The 21,850-nt window shown below is 37.9% G+C and overlaps 1 protein-coding gene across 1 annotated transcript; it reads left to right on the forward strand.

Annotated features, from left to right (window-relative positions):
• Positions 1 to 1,585: 1,585 nt before the first annotated feature.
• LOC122651612 (acyl-CoA-binding domain-containing protein 4) lies at positions 1,586 to 21,141 on the forward strand. The gene is made up of 14 exons (XM_043845071.1): positions 1,586 to 1,611; positions 2,212 to 2,333; positions 2,454 to 2,531; positions 2,608 to 2,727; positions 2,863 to 2,929; positions 3,021 to 3,082; positions 3,290 to 3,429; positions 3,522 to 3,648; positions 5,742 to 5,856; positions 5,961 to 6,049; positions 8,653 to 8,736; positions 20,139 to 20,465; positions 20,555 to 20,614; positions 20,837 to 21,141. Exons 2-14 carry the CDS (start codon positions 2,217 to 2,219, stop codon positions 21,020 to 21,022), a joined length of 1,572 nt encoding a protein of 523 aa, XP_043701006.1. The 5' UTR covers positions 1,586 to 1,611; positions 2,212 to 2,216; the 3' UTR covers positions 21,023 to 21,141.
• The last annotated feature ends 709 nt before the right edge of the window (positions 21,142 to 21,850 follow it).

Consider the following 21,850-nt stretch of genomic DNA (forward strand, 5'->3'; position numbering starts at 1 on the left):
ATTCCCACGTTTCATCATCGAGGCTAGGCCAGAGACAAAATATCCCATGCCATAGACCCTAGAACTCTCGCGAGCAATCACAAGAATTGATCTACAGAAACCAAACCTAGCATATACTAGCAACCTAAAATAAAAGACAAAACAAACGCTATATTCGCCAAGACACACACACCCAACTGATAGAATCCCAAAGAATCAAAACCATACATAACTAAACCCTAACAACCACACTTTGTTAGACACAAACCCAATCTTAGAGAAAGCTATATGAAGGAAGAGAAAAGATAAGACCTGAAGGAAAACCTAGATCTACTATAAAACATCATTGCAAAGAAACTAAGAAATGAAACCCTAAAAAAAAACCTTCTAGATACACATCATAAGACTCGAAACGAGGAAACCAAAGAAACCCTCACAAAATAAGAAAGAAACCCTAAACCTAATACTCACAAAGCACTAACACAAACTAGAGGTCTAGAGATACAGGAAAGAAAGAAAACCCTAGATCTATTGAAAGAAAAACGAAAAGAACCCTTTGACTATATAGGAAACAAGAAAAAAAAAAAAAAAAACCTCAGTAGAAACAGATCCCTACTGCCACTGGAGATGAAACTCAAAACGAGATTTGCAAAGAACCAACGCCACTTGCCAATAGAACCACTGTTACGTACCAAGAACATAATCTAACCAAAGGGGGAAGACTGCCTCTGCTCTGAGACAAAACCCTATCCCAGGACGATACCCCAAAAGTGAGGAACTAAAACCCTAACAAAGAAAATATCGCCATCTAGGGATTCTCAACCCTCCAATCTCGAGCGAAAAAACTTTAGTTTGTAACCTTTGGTGAATTTATTTGATAGAGGACCACAAACCCATCTTGCTCTCAAGTTTCATCCCCAAGAGGGGGCAAAATATTTTTCAAAATTGAGGTTACTTCAGGTATGTAATAATAACATGCAATAATCGAGGGAAGGCTATTCTTTGTAATTGTATACAAATTTAGACATACCTTTATACTTGGTATCCATATAGCATACATATTTTTGGATTGAAATTTGATAAATGATTTCATAGATGGGTGTGGGGCACCCTAAAAAAAAGCGATGAAATAGTTGTTTTAGTCATGTGAATTGAAATTTGATCAATGATGAAAGGGTGTGGGGGCAATCCGAAAAAACAAATCATGAAGAGGGTTGAGCAAGTAGGAAGTTGGAACTATCTTTTTTTGGTTTTTTTATGGAGGTGTAATCACACAAATCATACATCAATCCCAAAAGGTTAACTGACTTTTAGGACCGTGATGATGGATCCTCGCCGATGTCGGTTTTTGTGACTGTCAGCAATTCACCATGGTTTGTGAAACTTATCTAGATCCTGGCTATGCAGCAATTCACGGAAGAAAGAGTAAAAAAAGGGGCAATTCACGGAAGAAAGAGAAAAAAAAGGGGGAGATTTGGAGAGGAAGAACGAAGCAAAATAAACCGAAGACTTTGACAGTTGGACTAGCCGACGAGCGTGGCATACATTTTGGTTTCTTTTATCCTTAAAAAGATCGGTCAAGCTCCATCTCGCACAACTGTTTCCTCCTAAAGACGCAGATCTGTTTCTCTGGTAAGAAATATCGATCTTGGACAGTATTCATGCTAGATTTTCTTCCATTTTCCCCCTCCTTTTTATGAGATCTGATGTCTTTGATCTTCAAATCTCTTTTGTTCTTAGTTTGTCATCTCTTTTGGGGATCCTAACAGTAAGACTTTGATATTCGCACATTGTTAGAGATCATGAGATGGGGTTCTTGTTTAAAGATTAGAATAGGTTTTGGAAATGTGGTTGGTTTTCTGAATTATAGGTAGAACAATCTGGAAAAAGTTAAAATCATGATAAAGTATGAGTTTGGCGTGAGAAAAAAATACTGGAATTAGCGCCTTCTTGGCCCTCGAATTGAGTTTTTTTAACCAAATTCTCTGTTCTCTGCATAAGTGGACTGTATTCTGTGAGGGTAGTAACTATAGGTACTTTAATTATGTTCTGTGAGGGTCACGATCCGAGAGAAGATTTTATTGCGTCTTGTACTGTTCGCCATTTTGCTTTTTGCGTCTATTTCTTTGAATTTGGTGTTTTAGTCTCCATGCTTCCTGTTAGTCGTTCACTATCCATAATTATTGAACCTTGTGAACTAATGAATTTTGAACCACAATGACCCTCAAACAGCTGTTATGGGAACTGAAGTGTTTAAAGGCGACTTAGATTCCAACTGTTGGCCTTCGGATATGGCCTATGACCAGTGGATAGCACTTCCTATATCTGGCTCACGCCCGTCAGCTCGCTACAAGGTCAAAATTTAGTTCTGGATCTTATCCATGCGTTTGTAGTAATAGTAATTCAATTGGTACCATAAACTGGCATTGAATTGTTTAACTTTACTGACTACATCGGGTGCTTCACTTTTGTAGCATGCGGCAATAGTGGCTGATGAGAAGTTGTATATTGCTGGGGGAAGTCGTAATGGTCGACACCTCTCTGATATTCAGGTAGAAGACATGCTTTTTCATTTCTATATATTATTGTATATATTAGTACATTCCATAAATGTAAGTCGTGTTGCAGGTTTTTGATCTTAGAACTTTGGTATGGTCTGCATTGAAACTTAATATGGATCCAAATCCTGATAATCTGGAAGACAGTAGATCACAGGCAATCCTGCCTGCTACCTCTGGTCACAGTCTGGTAAAGATTTGGATGTATGAATGTTCCTTATTTACTTCTATATTCTGTGATCTGATTCCACATTCCTTTACATTTATTTATCAGTTCTAGGTATTTTCTCATGACTGTGAAGTCAATTGATATTGCTTTTGACAGGTGAAGTGGGAAAACAAACTTCTTGTTGTTGCTGGGCATTCAAAGGAATCTTCAGACTACGTAACAGGTTTGTTTATTTAAGAGCCATTTGTTGTACTGTAACAAAAATTCTCTGATCTATTTCTGTGATTATTATCATGTACTTGTGTTTCTTGTAGTGTGGTCAATTGATCTGGAAACCCAACAATGTTCTATTGTGAAGACATCTGGAAAAGTTCCGGTAATTTCTTTGACAGTTAGTTTTTTACCATCTTTGGCTGTATCTGCTTCAAGCATTTGTTCTTTTCCTTTCAATTCATCCTTGTGTAGTGATTGGGGGAATTATCACTCCAATCTAAGTTTCATAGTCACCCCTGTTTATACTTATTAGGAGTTGTTCGTCTATTTTTATTATTGAAAATAAATGTTATGGGCATGTGCTTTTCAGATTTCTCGTGGGGGGCAGTCTGTATCACTCTCTGGCTTTAGATTGATCATGTTTGGTGGAGAGGACACCAGCAGGAAGCTGCTGAATGATATCCATATTCTTGATCTGAAGACAATGACATGGGATTATGTGGAAACAATGTATGTATTTACTTGTCTATGTTTTTGACATTTAGTGTATCTGTGTATGTGCTCTCAGAAAAGTTGTAGATCCCTTTCTTGTGTTTTCATAGGAAGACACCTCCCGCACCAAGATTTGATCACACAGCTGCACTGCATGCAGAACGCTACCTTCTAATTTTTGGCGGTTGTTCTCATTCGACCTGCTTCAATGATCTCCATGTGTTGGATTTGCAGACTGTAAGCATTCAACTTTTGGGGAAATGGATTTTCAGTAGCATTTAAAGTGCCAGTAATAGCAACATCATAATAAATTTCAATTTGTTAAGTTGGGAGATGGATTGATTGTTGTTCTGATGACTTGTAAAAGTGTTTCTTTATAAGATCAATTGAACGGTTAAGAGTGATTTTAATTGCCTGAACAATTATTAGCAAGTTAGTATTGCTTCCAGCTTTTGATTTCTGAAGGTACCAGATATCATATTCCCGTTGCTGAGTATTGTTTTGGATATAGGTCACCTGAGTTTGTTTTGGGGCATTCAATTACCCTCTTTTATGGGATGTTAACAATATAAAAAAAAATGGTATATTAGCAATAACAAATTGTTGGTGAGCTAGTTATTTTTGGGAAAGGGTACAAAAAAGATAAGAGATGAAACTACGAAGTAGTCTGGGAAGTAAAATGATGAATTTTCTTGAGACGTTATACACTGTATGGAAACTGGAATTACAATCCACATAGGTATAAGGACTGTGGATTGAGTTGATTGGACAAAATTGTTGAATGAAGAATTGCAAATGACCAACATGATGAATAATTGAATATAGATAATTATAACATTGTATTAGGATGGATATGGATTCAACCTGATTATAAATAGGTGTCATGTCAACATCCCTATCCAATTACATGGTTCAGTCTCTATTCAAATCAGATCCAAATTTTTGCACCCACCCCCCCAAAAAAAAAAAAAAAAAAGAAAAGAAAAGAAAAAAGAAGAAGAAGATCCAAAATTCCAAATCATACTCCATTCTATTCACAGCCCTCTGTGTAATTATTTTGTTATTATCCCTGGTCATGAGTATGAGGTATGTGATCCATCAATAAAGCTTAACCCAACCATTTGGGGTTGCCTATGGAAATCTTTTCCTTTTTTCCACATTTTTTATTTTTGCTTGAACTTTCATTTCATGGTTGCACCTTTCTTTTTAAAACACTTCACCATAAACAAAAAGATTAATCGGATAATCTATCTCTGTCTTGGACAAAAATGGAAGTCAAGCAAGTCTGAAACACCAAAGCAGCATAATGTATACTATATAATGCAAAGTCTCTGCTTGTGAATAGAGATGCTTAGGAATTATTCTCTTTTACAAACCAAATTCTCCTTGCTGACTATGTACATCAACGCTACTTTAGTATGCCGGGTTTTGATTTGTTCAACAGAGCGTCCTGCAAGCTAATGCCCTGTAAAATAAACTTTATTAGCTTTAAGAACAAAGTTATTGTTGGCTTGCAACTCTGGAATCCTAGGTAAAAAGTGTTAAAAAGTCCAGGATTTTCTGACAAACATCTGCAACTATATTGGCTATATATTTACAGAAGTAGATTCATGAGGTTTTTCTTCCAAGGGAAAAAAAAGATTACTGAAGTGATCACCTCTTGAACCTAACTTGAAATGCCTAACTTGTAATATCGTCAGTTTTATGCACGATAGATGAGTTCTTGCTTCCAAATCCCAATTGGCTTCTGAATTTTTTCATCTTCAATTGCACATCTTTACGAACATATGAAAATATTGAATCAATTCAAAGCATCCATGGTCAGGGAACTAACCAGAAACCTATGAGAAGCAATGGACTGATTATGGTTGTCCAAACAATTAGTACATAGTAGGTGGTAATAATGAAACAATCACAAATAGGCTGTTCTGTTTGACAACACAGATAGCTGAATATGACTTTTGTATGTTTTTTAGGCAAGTAGCCATGTAGTTTTCTTTTCCATTTCATGTCAATATGGATATGATAAGTGTGTTGAAAAGTCCGGGATCCTAGTTCAGAAAATGATGCTAGATTGGGTGGATTCCAGTATTATGCTCAGAAAAAGGTGCACACCATGAGATTCAAGTAATTGTAGCAAAACCACCCGTTCAATTTTTTTTTTGCAGAGCTGCCTTTAACCCATCACCTGCATGCCATGGCTGAAAAGGGAACTTGCAAACATATCCTGCATCATAGAAACACTCAACCTATTATACTGTATTACTTCTTATTTTTGGTTTGTCAGTTTTGCATCATTGTGTGACATGATGAGACATCTTTGCATGCAGGTGGAATGGTCTCAACCACAAATTCAGGGTGACTTGGTGACTCCAAGGGCTGGTCATGCTGGTATCACTGTGGACGAGAACTGGTATATAGTTGGTGGTGGAGATAATAAAAGTGGTAGGCTGATACTCATGAATATTGAGTTACGTAATGTGATTATATTTATACTTCTGCTCAGGTTTCTACATTTCATGGATTTATGACTAGAATTGTGTGTACAGGTGCATCTGAAACCCTCGTGCTAAATATGCCTAAGCTTGTGTGGTCAGTGTTGAAAAGAGTAAATGAACGTGATCCACTTGCCAGTGAGGTTGTTTTCTTTTTCCTTACGTGAGATTCCCCCTGCAGTTCTCTTGTCAAGTAGTATTGGGATAAATTCTATGATTTGAGAGTTGGATCTTGTTTTAGCAAGTTGATGGCCATAGAAGTGTGTAGATTTAGTGACAACCTATCCAGTTAGAAGCTATCATTATTTCCCACTTCCTATCTAAATCAAAACCTTTTACACTTGTCAGCAGCATGGAGATAGCGTTAGGTCATTTTTTTTTTTGCATCACTTGTTTTCTGGTGCCAATAGAAAACTAAAATTCCTAAAGCACTGCATTCAATGGATTGGTCACTTTGGTGTGGCCAATGGAATCATTTCCCCAATGAAACCAATTTTGCATTTCGATTAATTCATTTTTAAGTGTAGTCAATTTAATACGATGATGACTACTCTCTCAATCTCTCTCTTGTGCATGGATAAAATTTATTTGATTTATATTCAAATGGTTTTTTAATTAGGCACCCCATTAAAAAAAGCTGATAAAAAAGGCGAGAGATTTGGCATGGGAGGTTTAATCACTCCTCTTCTTGCAACAAAGCCTAGATGGTGAGAGGGGGATCAAGACTACTCACTTTTTGTTTGGTTGCATGCTTTGATTGTTCACAGCCATATCTCTGGTTTGGGTTGGGACACTGTTCTCCCTAGGATGGTATATGGCTTGTGAACTACGTCATGAAGAGAAGACTTAACGAAGACTACTCCCGAATTAGGGAAAATCCAGTAGGAGATTAGCTCAGTGATTGCAGGAAATAAGAACTAGCACCAGAGAAATAGAGAATTTAATAACTTGAGCAGAGCAGTTCTAATGGGCCTGAAACTGTAATCGAAGGGTCAGTCCAACCAGTAGAGAAGTCCTATAAAGTTTGATCTAATTCTAACAGTCGGATCTTGAGTTATAGAGTAATCCTACTGCAACTAGAAACCCCAAAGCTGTAGAATCAATGGAAAATTTTACGGATTTCAAAACAGAACTCAGTTAAGGATTGATTTCAGAATATAACTGTGAACTGAGAACAGATTCAACAAAGTATATCAGAACGGAAAAATAAACGGGATTTGACTTGAACTAGGAAACCAGAATTTGTGTTAGAAGTTTAATAATTTGAAACAGAAATTGAATCTGAGAACAAGAAGACAAACAAAAATCAGAATACAGTACAATTACCAGTAAACAAATCAGCAACTAGAAATTATCTACAAAACAAACATGAAACTGAAAGGTCTAGTAGAACAGTACAGACACAGGAACAGAGTTAAGAAATGCGACCTGAAATTACTTGGATGATAGAGAATTAATAGAAAAAAAGATAGAAGAACCGATAGGAATATAGAATAATGGAGTAATACTCCTAACCCGTGGTTTTGGAATCCACCAAAACCAGTGAAGAGAATCCACTCTTCGACTAAGGAATCCACCTTTGTTCACTTGGAATCCACCAAGTTATGCCACTGATTCCACAACAGCAGGCAGTGAATCCACAGAGCCAAAATTCAGAGAGTGAATATCTTTATTTCATAAATTTGTGTGCCTGAATTGCTAGCTGCATATATATATATATGTATATGCTCTCAAAATCTGACTCCGAACATGACTAAAAATAGCCTAAACCAACTGGTAATCAAACTAGCTACTTAATTGACCAATTAAAGACTTAAAACAACTATGCTAACTACGATTCCAATTTAAACTAAATAATAATGTAAATCACGTACTCTTAAGTCCTACCCTTATTTTAGGCCCATTAAGTGGTCTATTACAATGAAAACCCATTTGACCATGGGTTCAAATATATGTAACCCAGCCCAAAGCTTGTTTTCACTAAATTGCCCACTTTCTGATTTATCTGCGTTCAGACTGCTTTAATGGAGAAGGGGTTGGTGACTGTTGTTATCAACTGCTTGTTCAATAACAAGGGTTGCTAGAAGGTGCATTAGGCTGCTTAACCGTAGGTTGCTGAGTTCTCTGTTGATGCCTGGCCACATCTTCTCTGTTGTCGTTATCACCTCAGCAGTGTGAAACCCATCTGCCTTATCTGTTTTGAATTCCGATGACTTATTCTCTCTGCATTTCAAGGAAGACATTGATAAAAATTGAGGCAAAATTGTAAAAAATGTTACACTACCCAATTCCTCCATAGTGTCTTTGTTTTGTCTATTTTGGTAGACTAATCTCTAACTTTGGTAAGTCAATGATCCAAAAATGGGCCAGATAATGTGGTATTATGGTAAAGGATCTTCTCGTTTTAGCTAATCTGGTAATTTCTCCTTCCCCCCCCCCCCAAAAAAAAATGCCTACATGAGGAAAACCCTGATATTTCATCAGTCTATCCCTATTTACCATCTTATCATTGTTATTTCAAACTGCAATAGTTTTGAGCTCAGTGCATGAGGAAGATCCCTGCTACATGAACTCCAATTTCTTTGTATAAATTAAAATCCTTATCCCTTATGTGGTTGATTGCATAATTTGCTACATTAACTTTCAGTTTGCCATATCTTTTCTTTTGAATATTGTTTTCCTATCTAAATATGTACATACATAAACAATGTGTACCAACAAACTTTTTAGTTTTGTTTTTTCACAGGGTCTCAGTCTTTGTTCCGCATTAGTAGATGGAGAGAATTATCTGATTGCCTTTGGAGGCTACAATGGAAAGTATAACAATGAGGTATGTTGTATATACAGAAGTGGTGCCCTCGACAATAGTTTATTGAACTTGTTAAAAGAAAAGGAAAAGAAAAAAGTTTTTGTGAAATACATACTGGATAAATTCCAGAACTATTAGAATCAGTTAATATTCTCCTACTTCATCCTTGAGTGACTGTCTTTATGCTCTTAGTTGATTCTTTCTCTGCTCGATTACTGCTTGCCTGATCCACGATATACATGGAAGTCTCCAACCTTTGAAATCATATAACTGTCTAGCAAAATTACTTGGCTTGTCTGACAAATTGGAGACTCAGGGTTCATTTAAACATTACAACCTTCATTGGCTTGCTGATAAGATATGAATTGGAGTTGCCCATAAATACTTGTGGCATGACTCCATGGAGTTATTGGATTTTGTTATGGAAGTATAATGTTTCTTTCTTTGCCAATGCAGTCTCATTGTTGGGTGTCTTGGTATCGCCATTGTTTCATATGGCATGCTTATTGATGAGTTTAACTAACCTGTTAGGACAGATTTAGGAAACTAAACCACGGGGACAGAATCTCAGTGAAAGCTATTAGGTAAAACAGGGCAGAATGGGGAGATCCTTAACATCTAGGGAACAATAGAATTTTAGTAACTGTCTACGAAATAGAAAGTTTTAAAATAGGAAATTAGTAAGTAGTACATTTCTTACAGACCGAGGAACTACTGTTTTATAATAGGAACAACTTCATAAATAGAAGCTTGCTATATTAGCTTTCATAAGCCTTTAAGGATCCTCCCACAGCAACTATGCTTTAAACCATAGTTGTCAAGGCGTCGCCTAGGCGTCCAGGCGCCTTTCTCTCACCTTGTTTTCTGGTGTCGCCTAGACGACGCCTTGTTGGTGGCGCCTTGGTTTTTTACCAGCTTGATCGCTTGGTTCACCTAGGGGTCTTGACAATTATGCTACAGGTCTGGTCGACACCAGGCCCTGTAGACAACTAAGAACCAGAACCAGCAGAACCGTGGATGGTTCAAGTGTCCTGGTTCTGCTCCATGTTCCTCCTGTGGGTGTAGTGTACTTCTTCCCCCTATCTGAGAACTACATCAGATGTCCCCGGCTTGAAGAAACTCGTTCTAGTAAATCTAGGGATAAACTTGGTGTGGTGCATGTCCAGTTTAAGACAAAAACAGTATTCTGGACACTCACGGTAGGTAGGAATGAGACCCGCAAGATGTGGCTCTATCTCCTCGAAGAACTTGGGTGGAATCACGAACTCAATATGCTGTAACTCAGGATCAATCTCAGCTGTGAATAGCATCTGTAGAGTCTTCCGCAGCTGCTTCTTCAACCTCCACCTCAACTGTAGTACCAAGTTCCTTAATCACAACCTTATTGTCCGTTGTTTTAACTTTGTCGGCTTTAACCTATTCAATGTAGGTCTCTACAGTAGAATCTTCAAGCACTGTCTCTTCCTTGTCATCTCCAGTCGCTGTATTCTTTTCAATTTTAACTTCGACTTCAGGTTTTTGTTCTTTGGTTGGTGGTCTTTTCTCTTCTTGTGGAGGTGCAAAGTTGAGATCAGTATGTGAATTAGAGGATGATTTTGGTAATGCCGTTTCTTTTTTGAATTAGAGCCAATAGTTTATCCAGTTGCCTCAACTCCCCAAGTTTTTGATTAAGAAAATTTTGGATGTAGGCCATCTCAGAGGGACTTAATTTAATGGTGGACATGGCTTTGATACCAATTGATGAGTTTCACTAACCTGTTATGACAGATCTAGGAAACTAAACCACAGAGACAGAATTGCATTTAAAGCCATTAAATAAAAAATGGCAGAATAAGGATATGACTAATAACTCATATTTTAGGTCGACTCTAGATTATGGCCTGGTGATTCAATCTTTTAAAACCCAAGAAGATCCAATAAATAATGGATCAGGAATAACAGAGGTGAACAGAAAATAGAAACTAGGAGGAAACACAGAATAGTAAGTTAGAGATACTTCCATAACTCCGGATTTTCTGGTCTAATATACTCCAATTTCTGATCGATTGAAATCTTTCTATGGAAGAAAGTATCTTCAAAGTTTAAGCCCAATCCAAAGGTTAGATTTTCTGTTCCAGCACGTCTGATCTGGAACCTAACTAAAGGAGAAACTGGAATCGCAGGGTGCTGTAACAAGGCAGGAGCCAAATAACCAGATCTAAAATTCAACAGGAACTTCTCACACAAGCTTTGAAGGTTGCTGGAACTGAAGAAGGTAAAGGAAGAAGCAGGAGAAGAGAGAAGGTATATGACCAGGGCTTCCTACCATTGGCCTACGGCAGCCTTCGCCACCCACCAACCAAGGAATCACCACCTTGGGCTGCCACTGCTTCACCACAGGAGCTGCTTCCTCTTGAAGAAAAAGAAGACTCAAAAGTATATTTTTCCAAAATCGATCGGGCTGCTGCTCCTTCTCCTTATTTATAATAAGTCATAGCTACATTCAAAAATAGGAAACTCTTTAATGTGGTGAGAGATCCTTAATATTAGTAACTATCTACAAAATGTTAAGTTTCAAAACAGGAAACTAGTAAGTTGTACATTGCTTACTAACAAAGGAACTACTAATTTTTAATAGAAACAACTACTAAAATACATAGAAACTAGCTATATTAGCCTTCATAGAATATTCCAGCAGCCTCTAAGGATCTTCCCACAGCAACCATTCTTCAAACCAGTGCCCGCACATGCGAAGGACAGGTCTAGTCGACAGCAGGACCTATAACAACTAAGAACCAGAATCCGCAGAACCGTGGATGGTTCAAGTGGCCTGGTTCTGCTTTGTTCCTCCTATGGGTGTAGTGTGCTTTTTTCCCTTTGCTGAGAATTGCATCACTTATATAAATTTCTCTGATGATTTCTACATTCCTTTACCTTCCCAACTTGGTCCCATAGGCTGTCCGAACAACGGTGGGCGGGGGGCGGGGGGGGGGGATGTTGCATAATGTTGATGCCAGTAAATCCCATAGTATCTACAAACCTTCCCCTATTATGTATGACAATGAGTGTTGCAACAAATATTCTTTACTGGCAAGAAATGAGGAGTCCTCAATTATCATGCTGATGACAGCACATTTATTTATTTTCATATGACAATGTAAATTGAGCACTAGATTCTAGACAATATGAATTTAATGTACCTTGGTATAGTCAGCACAAAGTAACAATAATCGTGGCATCCGAACCACACAATGGAAATCCTGTTCAAGATGCAGTAGCTGCTGTTTTACCAGTACCTTTAAGCCTTTCCCTTGAGTTCAAAGGCATAAACTTTGCATACAACTTTTTTTTTTTGGTAAATGACTTGAAGCTTTGCATACAACATTCACTAAATCACAAGATCTGAAACACAAGTTCTGCATCATCTCCAGCATCTAATGATTAAGAGTATTGATTTAACATAGGAACATGCTTGATGCTTGCGTACTTTTGAAGGTTATAAAATATTAAAATGTAGTGAATGGTAATATTGAATATGTCTGAGTTATAGAAATTCAGGAGATTTGGATGGAAGGGAAAAGCTGAAGTTTTAGAATCAATCTCTACTGATTTATATGAGGATCAATTGGTACTAAAGAACACACCATAGATGAAAGTATTGTTAGACTTGTAGCTCTATTGTTGCTTCTAGGTACAAACTTTCCTGCAAAAATTCTGCACATGAAATATTGAATTTTATGGGGACATGAAGAGTTATCCAACCTAATGTAGTCCTAGATAGGTAGGAGACCTACTAGGAGCCAAACAACAGGATCAAATAACAAAAGGGACTGCTGGTTCGAATGGACAGCACTATGATTCAGATCAATTTCTAGGGTTAGGGTTGGATATTGGGAAAGGGGTTTATAGGGTATTAATGGGCAGGTCTAAAAAGGTTAAGGTTTGGATGAGTTTTGAAATTCTGCAATTTTGGGCAGAATTGAATTTTAGGTCAAAATTAGGGTTAAGTTAGGCTTAGGTTAGGGTTGTCTTATATGGTAATGATAGGCAGGTGTAGGGAAGTCTAATGGTATAGGTTTTATAATGTTTGAGTGAATGGAAGTAGGTTAGATGAGTTGGATAGCAGGATAAGGTTATTGGAGACAATTCCTAATGGAGGTAGGAGTAGGGGATTCTAGGGTTTAGGGTGGTGGGGGTTTGATGACACTTGGATCGAGTGTCAATAATGATGTAAGGGATGTATGCTGAAAGTTTGGTTTGAAACTAATGGACAGATTTGAAGTTATGGAGGAATCCTAGTTAGGGTAGGAGTGAGAAGAAGAAGGTTTAAACAAAGTTCAGATTCAAACTTACTGGATTTGAAGAGATCTTCAATGGCAGTAGCTTTGAAGATGAACAATGGGATCTCCCGATCTACAATATGTAAGGAGATACGTAGCAGCCCTCCCGATCTTCATGATGAAAGGAGTCGATTGGAGATCCACCAATCCCTTCACCTTGATATTACTCACAAGGCACACTCATGATGGAGCAAAGGCAGCAAGCATAAAACTGAGTTTTTATTAATCAAATTCGTATGTAATGCTGCCCTCCCTTACAAACTTATATAGAAGACTCAAAAATAGACTTAGACACTAAAAAGGAATGGCTTAACCCTATCCCTAACCTATTAGGTAACTTAAACTGACTAGAAAACTAGAATACTAAAGGAAATAGACTCAAAACATGGCTGGACTTATAGAGTCCTAATCCAGCCCAACTTATATCACATGATCACTTAAGTTGTCACATGACCACTTAACCAAGTCACATGATCACTTAAATTGAACCAATTGGATGCAACCAATTTGAACCGGTTCAATTAAAAAACATAAAAATAAACTAAGTATTGGGCTAATCCTGTATGCAACCTATATACCCATATTTTAAGCCCATAAAAGTGGCCTATTACATTAGAAATCCATGGGGTCAAAGGCCCAAAATGTATGTAACCCAACCCTAGACTTATTCCCAATGAAACAAGCCCTATTTGGTGATGAGTCTGCGTCTACTCTCCCCAACTTGACAAAATTCGTCCTCGAATTGTGTAATGATGAGGGGGAATCAACATGTGATCAGCAGCTTTGACCATTCCCAAATAGAATTCCGGTGAAGCAGGAACATTGGGGATAAAATCTCCAAGGCATGGAGCTGTCTCTTTGAAGAGCCATGGTGACATAACAAACTGTTGGTTGAACCGTGGGTCAGAGAGAGGGAATAGAATAATGGAATGGCTTATTGTATTGATAGAAAGGCCCCTCTATTTATAATAGAGGGGAAGTTACAAATAGTCTAAGCTAGGCGATGTGGGATTAAAACCCACATAGCCGACATAAGCTAAATACACTTAATAACATAAGAATACCCCAAAAGGACCAGAATACCCCACGGTATTCTGGAGTACATATATTCTAACACTCCCCCACAAGCTAGAATGTTAGATTATACTAATATTAAAGAAAGAAGATCCAGCTTGGACTAAAAAAAATAAAAATTCCATAACAATGCTAACACTCCCCCTCAAGTTGGCGCATACAAGGTACTAATGCCCAACTTGAATAAAATGGAAAAAGATAAGTTGTAGCAGAATCCAGCTTCAAGATGAATGTAGCTCCCAAATAAACCTTTAAGAACTTGTAAAATTAGATCTTCAAAACTTGGCCAGACTTTATCAGTAAGCTTTCACCAATCTTCAGCAGCTGTCCAGTGATGAATCTCGGACTGATAATCTTGAAGATAAGTGACTAGGGTAGCGAGCAGATGTATCAGGCAACAGTAAAGAGCAAGCAGCGGAAAAAAACAACCCAACTATAGAACCTTATACAGGCAGGCAATAACCAAACATCTTCAAAATTTTAAGACCAACCTCCCCCTTGCGGCAAACTCATCCCAATAACAAAGTAGATACCCATTGGCAATGGTGAAACCTCTGACCTTCTATGTTTTGCACCAAGTGTTCCTGCAAGTTCTGCTTTCTGCAATAGCTGCAGGTATACTGTATATAATCCTCCCCTCACGTGTAATACACGTGGACATAACAGGGATGATGTAAGATATAGGGCAAAACATAATATTCCAGAACTTTCCGAGAGCTGCCAAGGGTAATGGAAAAATAATGGCAAAGAAGAGAATACCATGAACTTCCAAGGTGGGTATGGGTTAAGCCAAAGGTATGTTTTGGGAGGTGGTGAAGAAAAAAGCAGTGGGATAATGAAGTACGGAGTAAGTAATGCAACATATAAATCTCCAACCATCTTCAAACGATCAAACAAACACTTTTGATGGAAACTCCTGCAGGGGAGAAACTCCTAACTCCAATATTCAAATCTGACTAGTATACAGATCTGATTTGAAGTAAGGAAATGCTTCATTCTTCAAGGCTTGATCAATCTTCAAACAAGGAGGAACAAGTGTGCAAAAACCCCAATGTATAAGCTCCCACATGCTTAAAAGAACAAATGAAGATATCTGGACAGCAATGGATTGTAGAAGCTTCAACAAAAATTGGATTAGATCTGAATTAGTAACAATGCTAGGATTCAAGCTCCAAGGTGAGCTAGATATGAACCAGAAAAGCTTCACATAACTGAATAGGTTCGTAGTTGCAACCAAGAACCGTGAAACACACTGTTGTAGTCCCAAATAAACTGATCTCCAGGATAGCAGATTCGAGTCTTCAAGAATGAAAGAAATTCGATCTCCAATAGTAGGAAACTCAGTCACAATAATAGGGCAGTAGTATACCACATAAAGGCAGCAGTAACATATCAACCAGTCATGCTTACAGAAGCCAAACAATAATACCAGCCAGGTAGGTAGTAAAGCCCAAACTAACCAGCAAATGTAAGATAAATAACCAGACAAATCCATAGGTAGTTGAAGTAGCCAGCCATATAGGAACAAGTAAGAAAACTAGGTTGATAATTGGAGAAACCGAGCCATAAGATTGAACCTGAATTTTTCCAAAAAGAACTGATGAATGATGCTGAAATAGGGGCTGAATACTCCTCTGATGTTTATAAAACTCTCCTAAAAAAATCAGCAATAGTGGACTGCCCTAACCCTTAGATCGATTATAGTCAGGGTTTTGTAAAAAACCCTGAAAGGGAAGATCGATTGTAGGGAAGGGGGCTTCAACAAAGTGATGATGACTTGTCAAAGGTGACGTCTTCTGGTAATAGATGCTGACCACCACTGCTGGAATGGATCTCCAGTTCGAATAACCAATCTCCTTGGTAATTGAGACTTGATCTTCACGTGGGAGAAACACCTAAAAATTGCAGAAAAATAGGGCAGCAACTATCATGTGCAATAGACCTTCTTCAAGCCAGGAATAGTTGAAGTAGAATGTCCTTCTTGATGGTAGAAACACCTCCAAAAAACTCCAATAGCAGCAATCAACCCTAACTCTAAAATCAATATTTGTCAGGGTTTTGAAAAAACCCTGAAAAGAAGGATCGATTGGGGCTAGGGGTCTTCAAACACTTGGAAAGAGGCTGAAACTGAGGTCGAGTGATCCTTGTAGGTGGAGTAAGCATCCCTCCAAAAGGCAGCAAAAACCGAAAAATTGTAATCCTAATGTCGATTTGAGTTAGGGTTTTAACAGGGAACCATAAAAGGCAGGATAAGAAGATTTTGCTGTAGGGACAGATCCAACCATCAGATTGTGTTCAAACTGAGGTCGATTAAGGCTTGGATTAGTTGGGAATTATCCTTGAAAAATTAGCTGCATCTGACAAGGGAAGCCCCAAAATCGATTAGAGTCAGGGTTTTGAAAAACCCTGACAAGGTGAAATCGATTTGGGGATTGAGGCTGGAAAAAAATAATAAAAGATGGAGATAAAGAAAAAAGGGAAGTTAGGTTTTGGAATAGGGCAGAATAGGGCTGGAAAAGGCTGCATAGGGTGTTCCAAAATTAGAGGATCAGTTTTCATAGAGATCTGATCTCAAAAAAGGGGAACTCTAAATCGCAGAGAAGGATCCAACAGAATTTTAATGGAAAAATTTGAATAGAATGAAGGAGGGCAGCAACTAAATCATTGGATATTTTATTTTCTTCATTAGTGCTGCCCCCTTACAGGGGTAAGAAGAAGAAAACCAGTAGGAGGAGAAAACCGAGAAAAGGGAGAAGAAGAGAGAGATCGATTGGAGGAGAAGAAGGGAGAAATAGGGTTTTTTCCTTCTCTATAACCTAGATCAGACCAGTTCTGATAATGTTGGTTGAACCGTGGGTCAGAGAGAGGGAATAAAATAATGGAATGGCTTAATGTATTGATAGAAAGGCCCCTCTATTTATAATAGAGGGGAAGTTACAAATAGTCTAGGCTAGGCGATGTGGGACTAAAACCCACATAGCCGACATAAGCTAAATACACTTAATAACATAAGAATACCCCAAAAGGACCAGAATACCCCCACGGTATTCTGGAGTACATATATTCTAACACAAACTCTATGTGTTCGTTTTCTGAATCAGCAGCAATTGTGAATGTCCTGTCCATAGAGTCTTCAGTGTTAGCAACCTTCGCATCTAATACTTGAGATACAAACTCCACCTCTTCAAGAACAGCATCTTGAATATCATTGATCTCCTGTAGAATATTCTCAACCACCTCTTCATCTGCTGCTGTTTCAGCTTTGTCTACTTTGATTTCTTCAACGTAGACCTCTTCAGTAGAATCTTCCACATGTTGACTTTCCATCTTTGAAGCTCCAGGTATTGTCTCTTGCTTTTCATCACAATTCACTGTGATCACTTCAGCTTTGTCTTCAACTTGTGCTCTCTCAATTTCCGTTGGCAATGTACATTTGTATTCAGCCGCTGATTTAACATTGGTGATGTCAGATTTCCAACACTCTTCAACTTGCAAACGGGATCTCATTGATGGAGGCTTTAAGTTGTCTTCAGATTTGAAGGCCTTTTGGTGGTGATATTGTTGATGGGAATTTAAGTTACCTTGTTGTAGAGCTCTGAACGTCCGTGGGAAATATTTCGTACTCAGATCTTCTTTCATCTCTGCCCATGTAACAGGTTCTCTACCACGGTAGTCAGGATAATTCATCTGGGTTCTCCACCAATTATGTGCTGGTCCCACTAGCTTGGTATGTGCTAGTCTCATTTTCCTATACTCAGGCAAATCATACCAATTAAAATAATCATCTAAAGCAGCTAACCAATCACAAAATACCTGTGGATCTGGTCTGCCATCAAAGTCTCTCAACTCATACGCCTCTGGAGGTCTACAGCGTCTCCTGTAGTCTTTGTATCCTCTGTTCCTATCTTCACTTTGATCTCTATACCTTTCTCTGTATTGATCTCTCCTTGGGGCTCTTTGTACTATCGAATTGACTTGATATTTGTCCTTTTCTAGGGGAATGTTGCTGGCCCTATGAGGGATAGTCCTCTGCTCTTCCAATCATGTCACCTTTTCATTCAACTTCTGTAGCATCTCCATTATAGCAGTCATAGGATCAGGTGGAGGGGGCAGAACTAGATTGCCATGTACATCCATGGCTTTGATACCACTTAATGTAGTCCTAGATAGGTAGGAGACCTAATAGGAGCCAAACAACAGGATCAAATAACAAAAGGGACTATTGGTTCGAATGGACAGCACTAGGATTTAGATCAATTCCTAGGGTTAGGGTTGGATATTGGGAAAGGGGTTTATAGGGTATTAATGGGGGGGGTCAATATGGTATAAAAAGGTTAAAGTTTGGATGAGTTTTGAAATTCTGCAATTTTGGGCAGAATTGAATTTTAGGTCAAAATTAGGGTTAAGTTAGGCTTAGGTTAGGGTTGCTTATATGGTAATGATAGGCAGGTGTAGGGAAGTCTAATGGTATAGGTTTTATGATGTTTGAGTGAATGGAAGTAGGTTAGATGAGTTGGACAACAAGATAAGGTTATTAGAGACAATTCCTAATGGAGGTAGGAGTAGGGGATTCTAGGGTTCAGGGTGGTGGGGGTGATGAAACTTGGATCGAGTGTCAATAATGATGTAAGGGATATATGCTGAAAGTTTGGTTTGAAACTCATGGACAGATTTGAAGTTATGGAGGAATCCTAGTTAGGGTAGGAGTGAGAAGAAGGTGGTTTAAACAGAGTTCAGATTCAAACTTACTGGATTTGAAGAGATCTTCAATGGCAGCAGCTTTGAAGATGAACAATGGGGTCTCCCGATCTACAAGATGCAAGGAGATAAGTAGCAGCCCTCCCGATCTTCATGATGAAAGGAGTCGATTGGAGATCCACCAAGCCCTTCACCTTGATATTACTCACAAGACACACTCACGATGGAGCAAAGGCAGCAACAAAGGCAGCAAGCATAAAACTGAGTTTTTATTAATCAAATTCGTATGTAATGCTGCCCTCCCTTACAAACTTATATAGAAGACTCAAAAATAGACTTAAACACTAAAAAGGAATGGCCTAACCCTATCCCTAACCTATTGGGTAACTTAAACTGATTAGGAAACTAGAATACTAAAGGAAATAGATTCAAAACATGGCTGGACTTATAGAGTCCTAATCTAGCCCAACTTATATCACATGACCACTTAAGTTGTCACATGACCACTTAACCAAGTCACATGATCACTTAAATTGAACCAATTGGATGCAACCAATTTGATCTGGTTCAATTAAAAAACATAAAAATAAACTAAGTATTGGGCTAATCCCGTATGCAACCTATATACCCATATTTTAGGCCCATAAAAGTGGCCTATTACATTAGAAACCCATGGGATCAAAGACCCAACATGTATGTAACCCAACCCTAGACTTATTCCCAATGAAACAAGCCCTATTTGGTGATGAATCTGCGTCACAACCCTTCATGCTTCCTTGCTCTTTTTCTTCCTCAACTTTTTAGTTGGAGCACCTTCTCCTTTCTAGGCATGGGACAAATATGGTGTTGACTAGATTCAGGTATAATTTGGTACGATGACTGATAACAGTGAGTAATTTGGCATCATATAGAGTATGGATGTATGTATTTTAATCTAATATTTTTGTAAATTAATGATTTTCAAAAGACTCAGTATATATCCTTAAATGTAAATAAAGAAAACTCAGAATAATCCTTATATAATGGGGAAAAGTTTGTGAATAATACAACCGACCCATAAATATGCAAATTTTGTTGTATCTTTATTAAATATTTTGAAAAAAATTCCATTGGGTGTATATTTTTCAAAAGTTCAGTACATATGCGATTTTACTATGTTTCATGGTGTCTTGGTTTGGTTCATCACTGTCAATTTTGGGGAGTCTTGGTTTTTTTAGGTTAGTTAGAATGATTTGAATTTAAAAGTTGTAGGATGTAACTGAAATACTAGCATTGCGATTAGTGAGTTATTATCTTAGGTTATTCAGCTACTCTACCTTTTACTGCCATTAGGTATTTGTGCTGAGACCCAAACCAAGAGACTCTGCACGCCCTAAGATTTTTCAGTCACCGGCAGCAGCTGCAGCTGCAGCTTCTGTTAGTGCTGCATATGCTTTGGCGACCAAAACTGAGAAGAAGCCAAATTTCACGAGTACAGAAGATTCCAATTTCCAGCCAGTGCAAATAAAGAGCCCTCTACAGGACTTCACAGTAGAAATTAATTCAATTACTGCAGAGAAAAAGACACTGGAATCATCACTCACAGAAGTGAAAACAGAGAATTCAAGGCTCAAAGGAGATCTAGAGGAAATGAACAATAACCTTTCTGAGTTATCAAAGGTACACTGATTTATGATAATTTGACAGAAAAAGGTGTTGCTAACCAGTGAATGCTTAACTTCTCATTTTCTTCTTCCATTTTTCATCAGGAACTCCATTCCGTCCAAGGTCAACTGATGGCTGAGAGATCAAGATGTTCCAAACTTGAGGTTTCTCTTTTTAGTCTTTTCCCTTTCTGGTTACATATTGTTTCTGAATTCCTCTTTTTTCCTATCATGAATGAGTTGGGGAAAGAATCTGCAACTGGCATGGTGACCATTGAGAATGGTCATCCAACAATTGATACAGGCTTGAGCCCCTCTAGAGCCTCCTTTTTTAAAGATTTATTTGGGTCGCAGACAATGGTCTTGAATGTTGTGACATTGTTTCAGACACAAATTGAAGAACTACAGAAGATGCTGGAGTCACTGCAGTCTATAGAGGATGAGGTACGCATTCTTCAAAACCAAAAATTTGCTTTGGAACGAGACATGGAGCTCGCATCTGCTCGGACCCACGAGAGACAAAATTCAGGTGGTATTTGGCAGTGGATTGCTGGTGATGCACGCAACCCATGACAATTCAAAGGTTAGATCCTAGAAATGAGAGTAAAGCAGCAAGGGGACAGCAAGTTGCAAGCAGCATATTTTATCTCCTATAGCAAAATGAGAGGAATCTGAAACAGTGCCTATCAATTGTAAAAAACATGCAGTGATGACTCTAGTGAACTTCTTATCCAGTAAGTACGGGTTGGCTATCATATTGTGCTGGAAGTCTGGAGATGACAATTGCCAGGGGAAACCAAGACGGTACCTCTTGTGACATTTTTGGGAGTGGAGATAAAAAGGAAGCAAATACATGTCATCAAAGAAACATTTTTTTTAATTGTTATTTGTTTGTGAACATTATTTGAAAGAAAATATTCTTCAATATAGTTTTTGTTCAACATTTGCAAGTTTTATGCGTTTTCCTATTCCACATGCTGGTGCCTTTGGAAATTAATTGAAACATAGACTCCTTATCCCAAAGGGTTAACAAGCTTGAAAAGAATGCAACATTACATATTTAAACAATATCACCTCCCATGTCGAGAAAACCTTGGCTGTTTGTTGGCCAATAATTTTTTTCGGTGCATCTTGTTGTAACTAAAGTGGTAAATTGAGAAGTTTTAATATTTTTTTATTACTCCTTATCTTATTCTCAAAAGTTTTTTAAGGTAAGGTTAAAAAGAGTGTTCAAAATAATTTAAAAATGACTTACTATTATATCATTCCTAATAATTGTACCTTCATTGAAAGAAAAATGTGTTATATTAGAAGGGCAAAAAAAAGTTAATGTTTCTATTTTTTTTTACCAACTTGGTTACAACAAGTTTTTTATTTATTTTTTATTTATTACATATATAT

This window comes from Telopea speciosissima, chromosome 2, assembly GCF_018873765.1.
Source record: "Telopea speciosissima isolate NSW1024214 ecotype Mountain lineage chromosome 2, Tspe_v1, whole genome shotgun sequence".
Lineage (NCBI taxonomy): Eukaryota > Viridiplantae > Streptophyta > Magnoliopsida > Proteales > Proteaceae > Telopea > Telopea speciosissima.